The sequence below is a fragment of the Pseudonaja textilis genome, chromosome 7 (genome assembly GCF_049901715.1).
Source record: "Pseudonaja textilis isolate UNSWEBS1 chromosome 7, rPseTex1.2, whole genome shotgun sequence".
NCBI classification, from domain to species: Eukaryota; Metazoa; Chordata; class Lepidosauria; order Squamata; family Elapidae; genus Pseudonaja; species Pseudonaja textilis.
The window spans coordinates 54041503-54059151 of NC_141996.1; the positions used below are offsets into that span (position 1 = coordinate 54041503).

The 17649-nt window shown below is 37.8% G+C and overlaps 1 protein-coding gene across 3 annotated transcripts in view; it reads left to right on the plus strand.

Moving 5' to 3' along the window:
• Positions 1 to 17649, plus strand: part of PDE9A (phosphodiesterase 9A) — a 79182-nt gene that overhangs the window by 23815 nt on the left and 37718 nt on the right. The window contains exons 3-4 of one of the 3 annotated variants that reach the window (XM_087937666.1): positions 2641 to 2718; positions 3560 to 3603. The exons of 1 other annotated variant lie outside the window; for it this stretch is intronic. In XM_087937666.1, coding sequence (XP_087793792.1) covers positions 2641 to 2718; positions 3560 to 3603 — 122 coding nt within the window. Of the gene's footprint in view, positions 1 to 2640; positions 2719 to 3559; positions 3604 to 17649 lie in introns of those variants that run through there. One more of the 3 variants, XM_087937665.1, reaches the window with a different exon arrangement.

Genomic DNA, 17649 nt, shown 5'->3' on the forward strand with positions numbered 1-17649 from the left:
GTAACTCGGACCACGGAACGTTTTTTAATTCTCTCGGCGCCACGAGTGCTGCAGAGGTATCGTAAACGGTGGCTCCGCAGTAGATTAGGAAATAGGATTTTTTCCGATGCTCTCCCGCATCCGACAGGCCGACCGCATCGATGTAATGATTGAAACGGTTCTTATACGATTCCCACTTCTCTTCGTCTGGTTTAAACGCCGGGAATACTGGATTGGAACTCATGGTGCTGGAACGGCTGGGCTACCTAGGAGAAATCTCTCTGGGACTACGAACGCCGTGAGTTACAAGTGATATCAGCTCTGGAGAGGTTTTTCGCTACCCTCTCTTTCTCTCTCTCTGGGTTACCACGTTGGCTGCTAGCCGTTGGAGGTGTCTTGATTCGCGCCAAAAAAAGTGGGCGTTAGTGACTCTCTACAGCGCTGTGCTGTGATTCTTACTGGCCCGAAATTCAAATGACACCCGTTTGAATTTCGCGCCAAATGCAGAGCGGCTGCGGCTCGCAGCGCTTCACTTTCCCCGTAGCGAGGCTAACAAGCGGCTACAGACGCTTCTAACTATTTGACTCAGACCGCTTTCTCTGGCTGCGGATCTGCGTTTGCTCTTTTTGATCGCTCGTTTCGCTAGCTGACCGCTCTCTCTGGCTGCGGATCAGCGTTTCCCTTGTTGCCAGCCGATCGCTCTCTCTGGGCTGTAGATCGGTGGCTAGTGACTCAGCGGTTGCAAGGTGCTTCTGGCAGCCATCCCATCCTCGTCGCCAGTGTTAAGTTTGAGCAATGAGAGGCTGAACCAGAGCATGAGTGCAACAGTACTTTATTTACAAATAAAGGGCTGACCGTGCTTGCCAAGCCTGGAACTGGCTCGCAGCAATCAGCAGCCAGTTGGACCCCGCAGCCTGCTTTTATAGCTGGCTGCTGGGGAGAACTGACCAATGGGAATGGGGGGAAATAACGCCCACACAAGTGAGTGGACCTGAGTGAGAACTCCTTGAGTCCTCAGGACATAACAAGTAACCTTCCCAGGTACCATGTGGTGAGATGGGTAGAGGTCTAATCTTATTGAGAGTAAAGGTCTTTTGTGCTATGGATAAGCTGGCCCAGCCTTTTGTCTTGTAGATAGAATGGCCCAGTCTTTCTGGGGCTGTTAACAAAGGTGGGGGCTGCTTTCCAGGAACATGTTTCTCCTTTTCTCATCCAGAAAGATATAATATTCTGCCTTTTAATATTTCCTAGAATATTTATTTCTTCTAGGAGAGGGTGCTAATTTTCTACACTGGCATATATGTGCATTTGCAGAGAAATTACCAAAAATGCTTCAAGATGCTCCTCTGAAGAGCTCTTGCAAACCAGCAGTTTTGATTCCAGGTAAACCAGGTAAATGAAAGCAGTATAGGGAACTGTACTTGTTATGTTTTTTTTTCTAATCCATTCAATCTGTGAGCATTCTGTTACTTGAAACACTAAAATAATAATATAATCAATTGATTTAAAATAATGTAGGGAAATTATAATAAAAACACATAAAAGATTATCTCAGTATAATATCGGTACTTAAAAGTAATTGAAAATATCTGGGAAAGAAAAGTCTTTTCTTCTAACTGGAAAAGATTCTGGATTTTTATGCTTGCTGGTATTACATGTCAACTAAAAACAGGCTTTTATTCCTGTAAATAAGTGTCTAATAAAGGCATGTAATCATCTTACAACATTTCAACTTTAAAATATCATAAAATGTAATGCAAAACCATGCATTTCTTTAGATCTTAGGGTAATATACAAACCTTTCATATTTTGCCATCTGGACTGCTTTCAAAGGAAAGCAAACAGATTCATGCAGAGATATATCATCAACCATATCAGTTGCTTCAGAACATTAGCAGAATTGCATGCATTTCCTTCTTGAGAGAGCAGTAAGAATACAGATCTGTTTCATAACATTATAATTAACTATCTGAATATGAAGAAGTGAATTATCTGACTATTACAGCTAAGAGATGAAAAAGTGAGTGTATTGTTGTATAATATTTTAACTGAATCATCATTTTCATTTCTATGAATAACAGGGTTCCAATTAACAGTGAGATAATGCACGCAATGAATATGTGATGCAATACCATGAATATTTCTGAAGTCATTTCAGGTGCAGAAAATACAATTCAATCTACATTTATTAAGAAAAAGTGTGTCCATTTTAGACCCACATGGCACTAGGGTGTATGTCCAAAAAAATAAGATGGCAGGTATACTTTCTTTTTATTCTCCCTCAGATGCTCCTGCAAAAATCCTAGGCCATTTCTCTATCTGTTCAGCTGAAATCTATATGTATGCATCTGCATATTCACTTTCTGCTGAATGTTCAGAGGATACACAAACAATAGTGGGGGGTACCCCAAAATTATGATTACACTTTCCACTGCAACATAAGGTATTTATTAAATATGCCAGCCTTTCCTAACCTGGAATTCAGCAATCATATTCTGCCATTTTTGTTTTGACACTCTCCTTCTCTTAAATGATTGTAGTTCTTTGTCTCTTTAAGAAGGCACTAACTGTTTAAACTACCTGTCAAACATTCCATTTAAAACATGAGATGTTGGGTTCTAACCCGGTTAAATAAACCTAGCTTTAAACTTTGTCTTCCAGGAATACAACTATTTCACTCTTCACTGCTGATGACTGCATAGTATCCATTGATCCCACTATGCCAACCAATTCTGAAAGGCAGGTATATCTTATTATGGTTGAAGCTAGCTTTGCAGAGTGGAGTTTTTCACTCACCAGTTCTTTTGTATAGGAATACAAAAAAACAACTGGTGGGTGAAAAACTTCACTAAAGGGAAACAGCAAAAATTACTATTACAAGTCTAAAGACCCATTTAAACTCAAAACTTATTTTAGTTTTAAGTATTAAAACTAATACTTTATTATTAAAGTATATGGAGTTTTATCTGGGGAGGGAAAACCATTCCACAAAGTATTAGCTTATATAAAAACAAAACATCTGACTTTCTCTGAGGCTTACAATGAGATTACAGACATTGATGGTCCTTTACTACAAGAAACAAACAAAACATCATGCTGAATGCAGGGAGTTTGGGATATGTATATTAATTAGTGGTCAGAAGCTAAGGCTCTCCTATTCCCCAAACTTCTCTTCTTTTCCCAGAACTTCTCTGTTTCTGGTATAATTTCCCATCACAGCTGTTTACACTGAAAGTCACTTTTACCCTTCACACTGTACTCCTCCCAGTCTCAAGCAGACATACACTATTATGTTCCATTAAAGTTTGCAGAATTATATATATGATTAACATGGTCTGATCATAGTCAAGATCTCCTGACTTTATTGAAGGCGAGCAGTTAAACTTTCTTCACTTAAATAATAAGCTCCTGTAGCAACCTTTTGTTTTGCAACGTATTATTTAAGTTGGTTACTAACCATATATCTTGCCTTTTCTTCAGAAGACCGAGGGATGTGCATAGTACTCCGTGCTTTATCCTCACAATAGTATTAATCATTTAGTGGGGAAAATAATGTAAGGGTTTTTTTTCCTTCTTGTAGGACACCTTACAAAGTAATACCTGTGGCCACTGGACAGCAAACAGGTAAATTATATTTTAAACTGAAATAATTTTAAACCCATATTGTAATATCGTATTGAAATTATATTTGAATTTCACTGATACAATACTTCAATCAGAATTGAAAATAAATTTACTGGGCATCTATGGAGATTCTCAGTCACTTGGGTCATGGTTGTCTGAAAGGTGCTTTTTTTTAAAGGCAACTGGACTTTCTGGAATTTCTTTTAAGATATTTGCTTGGATGAGAAACAAAACGTCTTCAAAGAAAAACAAGAAAGTCCAGTTGCCCCTTGAAAAAACACTTTTGGGGAAATTTTCTGGGCATTTGAAGCCCACTAATTTTAATAAGATAAACCCACTCTTGAGGTAGCATAACTGTCCCATAGGATATATCATTTTACAATTTCAATATTATTTTCATGTAGTTAACTGTTCTGTTTGACACACTTGTTTGCCAACACTTAAATTCTACAATGTACTTACATCTTTAATTATATTAAAGCAGGCCCACCATTTTGATACAACTTGAAAAAGTGCAAATTACTTGCAAAGAGAATCAACAATAACCAATTGTTTACATTCTTGTTCATCTTACAACCCCAACAAGGTTCAGCTACTTAGGACATTATCTACCAGTAGAATACATTCTCTCTCTTCTCTGTAGCCTTCTGTGTCTCCAAAATTTATTGATCTTTTACTGGAGTTTGACATGCTATAGTGGGTCTTCCCATGGGAATAACAAAAAAGAGACATAGTATGAACAGAAATTAGTTGTCACTCTATATTTTGAACCCAAGTATAAAATATTTGCTTGAAAATTCAGACAAAGGAGAAATTCTCAAACAATTGCTCACAAAAACAGTGAGCCAGTAATACTGCTGTGCTGCTGCTGCTGCTACCAGGGGTGGGATTCTACTGGTTCTGTCCACTTCTGTAGAACTGGTTGTTCTGAAAAGCAGCAGAGAGCATACATAGAACCGGTTCTATGTCTGCTGCCTCGGTTCTTACCTGACTTTTATTTCATCTGTTTTCAACTGGAGCTGCTTTGTGCAACACAGCTGTAATTGAAAAATCAGGAAAAAAGGGCTTTTTCAACCGCTGTGCACCCGCACACAGCTCTGCTCAGCTGTCCAGGCAGCTAGATGATGACGATATACATACATGTGCAAAATGTAAAATCACCGAACCAGTAGTTACAACGGTCGGATCCCACTCCTGGCTGCTGCTGCTGCTCCTCCTCCTCCTCCTACTACTACTACTACTACTCCTACTATTACTACTACTATAATTTCTTGGGAAGAAGAATCCCTTCATTATCCCTTTCCTTAGAATTTAACTGAAGGGTGGGAAAACAGAAGATATGGCTTGCTGAAGAGATTATTACAACTCGCTACCTATGTAAATGTATATATAAGAATATGAGTTTCTTACAACATTTGCATCTCTTGCAGAAGGTTTGTTGGGAAAATATTTTTATATAAAACTGAAAGTGAACTGACTAAAAAAAGGATTAAGAATTCTGACTTTGTCCATTCAATGGCAAAATACACTTGTAGATAATAGACTTACTTTCTCATTATTTGCTTTTTCTACATCTGATCAGCTAAAAAGTATGAGCTGATTCTTTTTCTTTAGACAAATGTGTTTTAAAGACCCATGATACAAGGTAGATGTAAAGTTATCAAGTTACTGTCAGGAGCAAAACAAAAGCCAAGTGATCTCCAGAGGCATGACTAAGAATGTTGGATCAGCACAGATTTATACAGCTGCCCTAGGATGAAGTTCATATAAAATGCAAGCCAATTTATGCACTTGGTAAATACGACTTCAGAAGAATCCCAAGGAGTTTGCTGAATATTAAGGATATGTGCTATTAAATTTGTATTTATGTCAAATTTGTAATGTGCCACCAAGACTATATTGTTTAATTATGTAGTGACATAGTTCTTGGAATTTTTTTTTGAAGTGTTCTGGCAGCAAATCCTTTTTTCTAATGTTTTGGCCGAGACACAGCTGTGTTGCTAAGGGGAAAAAATCAAGAATTGTTTCATTGGCTTCTTTCCTGATTGTTGCTGTAAAATTGACACTGATAGGAATCCTTTATTCTTAATTAAACTTTCACTGATTGCTAAGAGCTGTCTGGGCAAATCACCTTGCCATATTGCCTTTTGCTAAGTGACTAAGTCATCTAATTATGTCATTCTTCCACATGATTTTTGCTGATGGACCTTGTGGCCATTGTTTGCATCAAGATCTAAGCCACTCTTTTGTTCCCAGGTGTTCTGGGAACAAAAGAGGGCTTTTGGATTTTTAGATATCTAGCGCTGAGATATTATGCTTCCCTGGGACAATTTATTATAACAATATAACAATATTATAACAACCCATGGAATACTACTTATATGACTGTCAACACTCTTAGCTAAGAGAGAGCTCTTGAGAGAATAGATGAGGGTTTTTTTCCCTAGAATTCAAGAAAAATAAGTACTTGAGCCAGTTCCAGGATGAGTTGAGAGTAGTTCAGCGAGCACTTCAGGACAGATTTAAGCAAATATTGTTAGTATTTCTAACTGGAGGGAAAGATTCAAATGTTTCAGCACTTCCATGGTCCAGTTTCCTTTGAAGGGACATCATAGGATACTAATAGTGTCTTATTTACAAACATTCATGCTGACAGTTGAGGGGCAAATGACATAGCTGAAGCTGTATATCTAAATAACTTCTAAATGCCCTGTGCCAGGAGTGTCAAACTCACATCATCATGCTTGCGCCACATGACATATCAGGACTTTCCCTGCCTTCGCTAAACCAGGTGTGGGCATGGCCAGCATATGATGCCCCCAGCCCGTGGGCTGGGAGTTTGCCCTAAGCCTTGTGTGGCTCCACACTCAGTATCACTGTTCTGATTCAGGCTCTGTCTTTCAAAATGACAAGCATTTTACATGTGGGTGGGAACATCTGAATTATCTCATTTCCTTGGGAAGGGAGAAGGAGAAGTGGAAGAACATAAAGCGTGCTGACTTCTAGTCCTGCTACACAATACTTACCACATGTCTGCTGCTAACCACACTGTCAAAGGTGAAACAATAGCTGAGAGCTAGACTTCAACAGGTCAGTAAAATACCTATTTATCTGATTATTCTTACCTTTTCACCCTCTTTTCAAACAGTTGCTTTGTTTGGTTTGAGTTCTTACACAAATATCTAGAAATTAGTCCAAGGCCCTTATGAAATTAAAAGACCCTAAGACTGCAATTTCTAATTGAGAAATTGTTCCAAGAAAGGGCATTTCAGCAGGAGTTGTCTTATTTATGCAAAAGATAACACTTTTGCCCAGATTCTCTTTCCAAACGCTATAAAAGAAAAATTAAAAAATCCAAACCTGATCACCCTAAGCATAGGAAACTACTGTACCTCTATAGTGAATAAATATGGAAAAGGAAATAGGGGCATTTTTCTTTCTTTCTGATATTCATGTACAATCCTGTCCTATTGACTCATCATGTAAGACAGTTCAAGAATGCAATGATTTTTCATGATTCTAAATATCTGCATTGTGCTGTTTAAATACTTCCTTTAGTGTGATCTTTCCTGGCATTTTGGAATGACAAATTTGGGTGCACAGGGAGGAAGCCACAACAAGCCAATTTTCTGATGTTAGTAACAGTTCCCCAATGTTCTAAGGTCGTCCCCTCCCCCAATAATTTCCCTTAATCTTTTAAAATGAATTAAATGCAGGGAATTAAAATGTGGTATAAGCAGCAGGAATACATTCTCATGTTTTTATATAGCTCCTGCTCTGATTGTAACAGAATGCATTCATGAACAACACAATAGATTTTAGTTTGTTGCATTCACATCCACTGGTTTCCTGGCCAAATCTAAGGCTGAGATAATGTGACTTAAGCAAAAGAGGTTAAATAAACTTCTTTGTTCTCACACTGCAGGTGTTGCATCCACAGCATGAGCCAATGTAGAATATCATGTACTCATCCTGGGAAGGGCTTCCATTGACGTCAGGCTAGGGACCTTGTGTAGTGCATAGCACACAGCTGAAGAGCAACTAAATTCAAGGCAGTCAGAGGGAAAACACTGCATCTGTTACCTATTAGTAATTTCTGCATTTTTCTCAAGGATACTGAAGGGTGAGGGAAGAATCTGGTTTCCATCCCTAATCCCCAGGTTTGAAAACAATTCCAACAACAAAAAACAATCCCTCAACCAACCCACACACTCCCATAACAAACCCTTTACCTCAGAGGTGGGATTCACTTTTTTAAACAACCAGTTCTGTGGGCATGGCTTAGTTAGTGGCCATGGCTTGGTGGTCATGTGACTGGCTGGGCGTAGTCAACTCAACACCACTCACATTCAGGGACACTTCTCCTTGCCTGGCCTCTCATGACTGTGGGGATGCTGCAACAGTTGTAAGTGTGAAAAACCATCTCAAGTCACTTTTTTCAGTGCCATTGTAATTTTGAGTGGTCACTAAATGAACTGTTGTAAGTCAAGGATTACCTGTACAAAATACAAAAAGCTTCTTTGCTTGCAAAAAGCTGCCCTAAATACCAATCATTAGATTAAAAATACCTGCAAGTCAGAGTTACAAATTAGGCAGGGTGCCAGAGCACCTTGAGGAATGAAAATAGATAAAATGCAATGATAACTATCAGCAGCCAGCTCTTGCTCATAAAGTAAAACCCTTTAGCAGAGAGGTCATTTAAGCTCTCCAGAAAGTGAACACCCAGGAAAAGCAATCCTTAGATCCATTTGCAACACTTAAAGACACCACTGGTCTCACTCACCTCACAAGATTTCCTCACAAGGTAAGGAAATCATCCAGATTTAAGGAAAGATCACATGTCCCCCCAGAAAGGCAGTAAAAAAATCAGTGCCAAGCTTGCATCCTACCTCTTGGAAGTGTACCCCAAAAGGACAGTGCCAGATACTACTAAAGCAGTGAAGGAAGACCCCGCTCCCCAGATAGAAAAAAGAAACCATGAGACAGGAAAAATTCAAATACAATACAAATAATTAATTTACAACAGTAGCTGTTGCTTGTTAATCCAATTACCAGAACAAATAGACACAGGAAGTAGCCAGATTTCTCAACCCAGTTTCTTTTCAGGAACAGAGATTAATCTTTTTCCATCCAAACAAAGCTGAATAGGGAAAATTATCCCATCAATAAACACAGGATTAAACATCACCAACCACAGAATTAAATTCACCCAAAACCAGTTTTAGACCAAAACTCAGGAAGGGTATATAAACTCACGTTTGAATGTCAATCTTTCTAGCTAGTTAGAAAGCTAGTTCTAGATTGCTGAATGTCACTCATCTTGATTCCTTGTCATTAAATGCTTTGTTCTGGCAGCTCTGCTTTGTTATTCAATTATTTCTTTAAAGTGCTAACTCCAACAGGGGAGTATTTCCTCCCAACATCAGTGGGAGGAAATACTCCTTTCCTTCCTGGCCTTCCTTACAGGATTAGGCCAGTAATTTCTTCTAACAACCGGTTCTCTGAACTGCTTAGAATGTTAATAACCGGTTCTAGTGAATAGGTGCGAACTGGTAGAATCTCACTCCTGCTTCACCTCCCAATGATCCTCACCTGACATGGCCTCCCAATCACAAGACCCATCACAAGACCCTCACCTGATGTGACCCTCACCTGACATGACCTCCCCATCACAAGACCTATCTACCTTATAAGCAGAAAAACACAGACACTGACATCTCCTAAATTCTGCTCCAGATGTTATCTAGCCTGGTAACAAAACATTTTGAAACCAACCTGCAAGCTCAGAGAATGAACCTTCACCCTCATCCCATGCCTGAGCTATAGATATTTGCCACTATCACAAACAAAAATACATTACTTTTGAATTACTTAAATCTTGACATTTATGGGGAGGAAAAACCTACAACTGTAGTCCCCCAACCATGGAGAAATCATGGGTGCATGTTTGAGTCAGCAGAAATAGAGAAAAGGTTTGCATGGAAACCACTTGTTGTTTATCACCTTCTTCGGGACACAGTGAGTAGAATAGTCCAAAGAATGGCCTAAACAGATACTTTGGAACAGCATGTTACTTTTGTACAAGAGACTGCCTAACAGGATCATTACTTGTTTTCCATGCATTGAACAGTATCATAGTTGGTCATAAATTCTCACTGAACCAAAAGGTCATAAAAACATCCACTTTCCCACTTCCTGGGCCACAAATTGGATGATACAGATAACAAGGAATTATGCATGGAAAATTACTGTTTGCTGTCAGTGGATTGTTACAGGATTACCACGGATATTTTCACAGCTACGAAGATAAGAATATCTTAACCACTCTAAGGAAGATTGTAGCCAGACACTTTATGGGTTTTCTTTGGAAAACTCTGATGAAAATTCAGAATATAGCAGGCAACTGTATTTGGGTTAGGCAACCCATCCTTTGCAGCAGATTCACTGACTTTCAATACATTTTAAGCTAAATTTTCCTACAGAGTTCACCTACACTTTTATGAAAGGATAATTTATTTATGCTTACACCTAAAATCTTTTTATCTAGAGAAAATTACTTTTTGTGCTGATATATTTTCAGTAAGGACAGATTTCCTTCCTTCCTTCCTTCCTTCCTTCCTTCCTTCCAAAATAAATTCACTGTTCAAATTTTTTTCCAGAGAAGAGAGTTCACATATTTGTTGGAAATTCCCGACACATCTAGAAGTCACCAACTGAAAGGGATGCTGAAAGTGTTTTTTCTGAACCCTTGTCCAAAATTTCTAACAATCACAATGACTTTTTTAAATCAACATGAGGAAATGCCTCTGCTTGGAAATTTTGAAGTACTATAACGCATCTCACCATCCACAATTTTATTCATACAGGATATAGTATATGTTCTCCTGCAATCTGATCATGCTGTTATTTGGAAATGTATTAGTTGATGAATTAATTATGTTCCATCAGGAATAAAAGCATTATCTAGAAACACAACACAACACCTTTATCCGCTACCCTTGCAATATATGTGTCAGGGTCCAACAAATCCACTTTCATTCAAATCAAAAGTCTCTAGCCGCATCACAGAGAAAAGTAAATTGGTTTATTAGAAATTGCCATGTTGGCACGTGGCTGGGTGCAGCCAATACTAAATCAGATCATACATTTGATAAACCACAGCAAATATTCCAGCTAGGAGTTGGGAGAAAATAATATCTTCCTTTATTGAAGTTGCCAACTTTTTTATGGCAGAGGTTCTGTAAGTTTAATAGGAGAGATACAACTGTCAGATGGTCGTATAGCAGGCAGTGATGAGGAAATCTTCACCTACTGAACTCTCCTTGAAGGTTATATGGGAAATTCACAGGGGAAAGAGAAAAACTTGGTAATACCTAGAAGTCTTCAAGCTGTTATGGCCAAGTTTGTAGAAAACCTTGCAAATTTCAGTAGTTGAAATTGTTCCTGTTTCACAGTTACTGATATGGGACTGTGGAATTGCATAAATAGTTAATGTGGATTCAGGAAAAGAGACCTTTGTCTCTTTAAGGCAACAGGAACTACTAGCTGTATATCTTTACTATGCTGTTGGGTCATAAAAACATACGTCCTCGCTGTTTTATTACATTATAAACATCAGTCTGCAGTTGACTGTTCCCTGGATTAGAATGTCCTAGGACTAAGGCTACATATATTTACCTAGGAGTAAGTCTCATTTAATTCAATGCATGTAGCTTGTGAGTAAATAACTTTAAGCTTTGCAAGTAAATTTAGAAAATGAGGGGGAAGGAAAGTACAATATCTAGGGCAGGGATTCCCCCTCCCTTTTTTTTAAACTGGATTGTTTTTATAGGACTTTGTCATGCTCATGTAAGCATAAACTAGTGCCAAATACTGAGAGGCAGTGGATTGGGATACACAATTTATTCTTGGTTTGGTTTTTTATATCAACTGGTGAACGGTAAGCAGAAAAAAATCTTTTATGCTATTTTTTATTGAAAGCCCTTTTCATTCTGGTATAGTTGTAGGATTTCTAACAAAAATAGGGAACTGCTTTCTTTTTGAATAGATGAAAACTATTTGCTTGGGCTAATCTTGCTACTTATAATTTTGTTTGCTTTATTGAAATACAGCAAATAACTAATCTCTTGCACAGGATGAATCTGTTTTGAAGCTTTGCTTTAGCTCAAAACTTTCGATGATTCACATCCATCATCACAGACGAATCTTTTCAAAAATAAAGATAAAATATACTGTATTTTATATATACAGTGTATATCAGAAAATGAGTTTGAATGAAACGCATGCTTTAAAGCACATAATCTTGAATGTGTTTTCAATAAGTTTAACTCCTCATTCATGTAAGCATTTGATTATTTGTTAATTTCAACAATTTCTGCATAATAATATTTCTTGCTTCATGACAGTGGGTCTAAATATTACAGTTATTTAAAATAGTAACTTTTAATGGAAAATACATTGCTAAAGATAATTTGTGTATATCAGTACTGATCCATAATTTGATTAATCTGAAAGTGTTATGCTTTAAGGGCTCACAACTTGCAGAAATTCTAACACACACATATTTATGAAATACAGATGGATGGCTATTCATTTTGTCTTTATATAAGGACCTTGTATTCAAATCCTAGCATTTAAAAGCAATGCTCACATGCACACACATATAATTTTGTCTTTTTATAGCATATTCATATGTTTTATAGCATATTCATATGTTTTATAGCATTTCCATTAAAAAAGAAAAAAAAACAATTGGAATTTCAGAGCTGTAGGCTACATTAGGAAACTGGAGAGATCATTTAAAATGGCAGTGGCAAATCATGGATGTGTCTATTAAATCACCAGGAAGTGAATTTCACTTGAGGGAGTGTTTGTTCATCTGTGAACAATATGTAGAAAGCACAGATTTATTTTTACTACTAAATAACTGGCTTCAGCAATTTCTGTTAGTTTCCCAGACTATCTGGCAAGCCATTATTGAGAGATAGTTTATTAACACCTTTGGTCTGTGACTTTTCTTGATTTCTCAAATACTGATGAGTGAGAGAATGAACAAAAGATTCTGAAATATCACTTCAACATGCAACAATTAAATAAAGATCAACTTGTATTATTGCAGGGGTTCAGAAATAATCTGAACTTTTGTATAGTATATCAGAAACCTAGTATAACTGATTTTCTCCAATTTAGGAATAAACCTGGATTTTATGTAGTCCCAACTAATGCTGGGGAGATAAATAGAGCCAGATTGTCTTTTTGGCAGATTGGTATTTATTTATGTATTTAAAATATTTGTATAACCACCCATCTTAAACACAACTCTAGGCAGGTCACAACAATAAAATTAAGGATAAAACAATAAATCATAAAATTACTTTTTAAAAAGCAGCACTTCAATTGGAGGTCCCATAACCCTCTCCAGATATCATGTATCTATCTATCTATCTATCTATCTATCTATCTATCTATCTATCCACATACATACATCTTTTAAAGGATTTATATATGTTAAAATGCTGCATCAGACTCTTTTAGCCATATAGCTTTTTAAGGTAATTACCCAAAAGTAGCTGTATTGGAAACTTTTAAGATTAGCAGAAAAATCTGTGTATTTTTTTTCAATATTTTTTTTATTTTTTTGTTTCTTTGTTTTTTTCTTTTTATTTTCACATCATTGAGTGAATAGTGTGGTTCCAGGTCTTTTAAAACAAATACAATAATTTCATATTCCTACTATTAACATTCTTATCTGATTTAATATTATTACATATTATCAATTTTATCATTCAATATTCTCATATGTTACTTTATATCAATCTCGATATTCTTAATATCATTTTTAAATACATATTCTTGTAGTAGTCATATTTTCAAAATTTATCAAATTATATCACTCAAATAATCATTAATAAATTCATTTTAATTTATATTGTCCAGTATTTATCCCCTTTCTAATGTTGATTATGCCACTATTATATTTTTTTTTAAAAAAAAACCTCTAATCTCATTACATTACACAAATCATAATTTCCATCTTATTTTCATTTAACAAATTATATGTTCTAATAACAATATAATCATTTTTATCTATTACCATTATGTGTGTGTATGTGTGAAGTTTTTGCGGGTATTTATATGTATGGTATTCAGCTTTGTTCGTGTATTTTCCCATCAGGCTTGATGATGGCAAATGAGATTCTGCCAAAACGTTGCTACACCTTTAAAAGCATAACTATAATGACGTGGGAAAATACCTGAACAAAGCTGAATACCATACATACACATATACATACATACATACATACATACATACATACATACATACGCAGGTTTTGGCGTGTTCGAGTCTTTTCCCGTGTAAGATTGAGAATATCTTGGTGACGTTTCGACGAGGTCCCACTCGCCATCTTCAGGCTGGTGCTTTCAGCTTCATGCTTGTGCTTCACTTTGCTTGCACAAGCACAAAGCCGAAAGTGCCAGCCTGAAGATGGCAAGTGGGACCTCATTGAAACGTCGCCAAAATACTCTCAATCTTACACAGGAAAGACCTAAACACACCAAAACCTGCATACCTGTACTTGTGAAAATCTATGAGAATATATATATGTATGTATGGCATTCGGCTTTGCTCGGGTATTTTCCCACATCATAGTAGTTGTGCTTTTAAAGTTGTAGCGACGTTTCAGCAGAATCTCATCTGCCATCATCAGGCTTCTGTATAGTGTTCATCTGTGAGTCAGGCTTTTATACTGGTTTTAGATTTAAATTTGGGGCAGCCTATTGCTGTGCCAGAATGGTTTTTTCTTCACCCTGATTGGTTGGGAGTCTTGGTCTGTGTTTATTGGTCTTGGAGTTTGCTGTGTTCTGCTTGATTGGTGTTTCTAATATCTTCTGTCTGTTTTTTGGCTCTTTTTGTCTCTTGATTGGCTGGCAACATTGTGTTACTTTATTGGAGGCCTTTAGTGCAGCTTGGCTCCGGGTAAATGGACAGCTATCATTAGTTAGGAAGCTAGGTTTCATCTGGGTGCCTGGTTGGGGTGTGTTTGAGCTGGAGGTATCAGGGGGGATCTGTCTGTGCCGAGGTGTTTGCCTGGCTTGTGGTGTGGAGATTTTTTTGTTTCTGAGTGCAGGCTTCCAAATGATTGACAGTCTGGTGGAATCATCTCTTCTATTCATGCTTTCTGGTCTTTTTTCAATCTCTATGGCTTCTCTGATGATTCTGTGGCTGGGGTTTTCTATAGTGGCTAGGGTTTTGGTGCCATTGAAGTTGATGCTATGACCTGTGTTGGACTAGTGAGGAAGTGTGTTCCAGCTTTTTGACTGCATTTTTGTGTTCATCCAGGCGGGTACTTATTCTTCTATTGGTCTGTCCAATGTATGTGGCCGGGCATGATGCACAGGGGAGTTCGTATATGCCTTGGTTTTCCAGGTCAATTTTATCTTTGGGGTTTCTAAGGATGGCTGCTATTTTTCTGTCTGTCTTGAAGGCAGTCTTGATGTGATGTCTGTGCAGTATCTTACTAATTTTGTCTGTAGTACCTCTTATGTAGGGCAGGACAGCTGTTCCATAGGTCTGTTCATCTTCTGGGTCTCTATTATGTCTCAGTGTGTTTTTGTGGATCAAGCCAGTGATTTTGCTTTTGTGGAAGCCGTTGGCTGTCAGTACCTTAGTCAGGGTGCATAGTTCAGTCTTAATGTGTATCTTGTCTGCCAGGCATTTGGTTCTAGTAATTAGTGTTTTAGCCATGGAGTTTATAGAAAACCCCAGCCACAGAATCATCAGAGAAGCCATAGAGATTGAAAAAAGACCAGAAAGCATGAATAGAAGAGATGATTCCACCAGACTGTCAATCATTTGGAAGCCTGCACTCACAAACAAAAAAATCTCCACACCACAAGCCAGGCAAACACCTGGGCACAGACAGATCCCCCCTGATACCTCCAGCTCAAACACACCCCAACCAGGCACCCAGATGAAACCTAGCTTCCTAACTAATGATAGCCGTCCATTTACCTGGAGCCAAGCTGCACTAAAGGCCTCCAATAAATTAACACAATGTTGCCAGCCAATCAAGAGACAAAAAGAGCCAAAAAAACAGACAGGAGATATTAGAAACACCAATCAAGCAGAACACAGCAAACTCCAAGACCAATAAACACAGACCAAGACTCCCAACCAATCAGGGTGAAGAAAAAACCATTCTGGCACAGCAATAGGGCTGCCCCAAATTTAAATCTAAAACCACTATAAAAGCCTGACTCACAGATGAACACTATACAGAAGCCTGATGATGGCAGATGAGATTCTGCTGAAACGTCGCTACAACTTTAAAAGCACAACTACTATGACGTGGGAAAATACCCGAGCAAAGCCGAATGCCATACATGTAAGTATGTATCTTCTGTCTGTTTTGTCACACATCATTCACCAATTCCTCACTCCTGCACAGTCTTAGGTTTCAGACTGCTCCCATCTTCATGGCAGCCATTTTGACTGCCACTACAGCTTGTCTTTGAATGAGGGGGTTTTCCATGTTAGGGAGGAGAGATGCGGCTCTCCTCTATCTGTCAGGTGGTCCCCATTTCTTCACCACCCCTCCAGGGTGGTTCCTTGCAAATTCTATCACATAAACATAAATAGATGAAATATTGTTTATTTTCTTTAAGGAATGAGAGGACCCACACATCAACAGATATGGAAACACCCTTCTGTATCGGTTCTAGAGTAATATTCTAAGTAGATGCTACAAAATGAGATGTACTGTACTGATGATGTACAGGAACAGAACAGACTACCTTACCGTGCATAAATCCTGCCTAGAAGAATTACTTTATTAGCTGATGTACTGTCTTTGTAACAAGAGCATAGTCGATCCCCCATCAAGTAATGGGTTAAATCCTGTTGCTGCGGGGTGGGGGGAATGTGGGACAGGACTATCAGTGTCAAATTTGGAGTGGTGGACAAGACAGAATGACTGCTTACCTCAAATACAATTATATTCTCCAGACTTAAAATCAAGTGGAGGGAATGTATACAATAAATTGCCAATGTGGGCATAATTATATTGGGCAAACTGGAGAATGTCAGCATCTTTGGCACATTGCAACAGATTTTTTTTCCAGAATTATTAGAGGGTCATTGTATAACTGTCCAAAATAATTAATAACAGAATTACAGAGTTGGAAGGGACCTTGGAGGTCTTCTACTTAAGCAGGAGACCTTATACCATTCCAGAAAAGTGGCTATCCACTCTCTTCTTAAAAGCCTCCAGGGGTGGAGCAGCCATAATTTCAGAAGGAATACATTGAAGAACTACTATTAGCTATAATTTACAAGGTAGCTATGATTGCTTGAGGGTGTTTTGCTCCATTGAATTCAAGCAGTATATAAGCATGCAAGAACTTGCTCCAAGTTCAGTTTTAGTTCTCCTATGAAAAAAGAGTTAACTAACTAATAAAAAATCAGTTCTGTCATTTCACTAATAAATAGCAGCCATGAAATATGAATAATATTATTTGTTAAAGATGTCAAAATCCAAGTGGAATACAATGATTTTGCTAACAAAAGCAGGCTTTCAACAGAGAAAACAAGTGGAAAAGAAAAAGAGACATTGGAAAAGTGTTGACTTTGAAAATAATCTGATGGTGAAAATATAGCCTTGAGAGTGCTTCTGGGAAAAAATAAGCAACAGAAGAGGTTTGGAATACAGCACTTTGAGTAAAAATGTAGAATTGGCCTTGTAACAATAGTCTTGGAGTTATTTAGCATTACATAGAAGGTGGGAGCATAAACAGGCAATCCTCAACTTACAACTGTTTATTTAGTGACCTTTCAAGTTACAACAGCACTGGAAAAAGTGACATGTTTTTCACACTTATGACTTTTGGAGCATCCTCATGGTCACATGGCCAAAATTCAGATGCTTGGCAACCGATTCATGTCTACGGCCGTGGCAGTGTCCCGGGGGTTATGGGATCACCTTTTACAACCTTCTGACAAGCAAAGACAATGGGGAAGCCAAATTCACTTAACTGTATTACTAACTT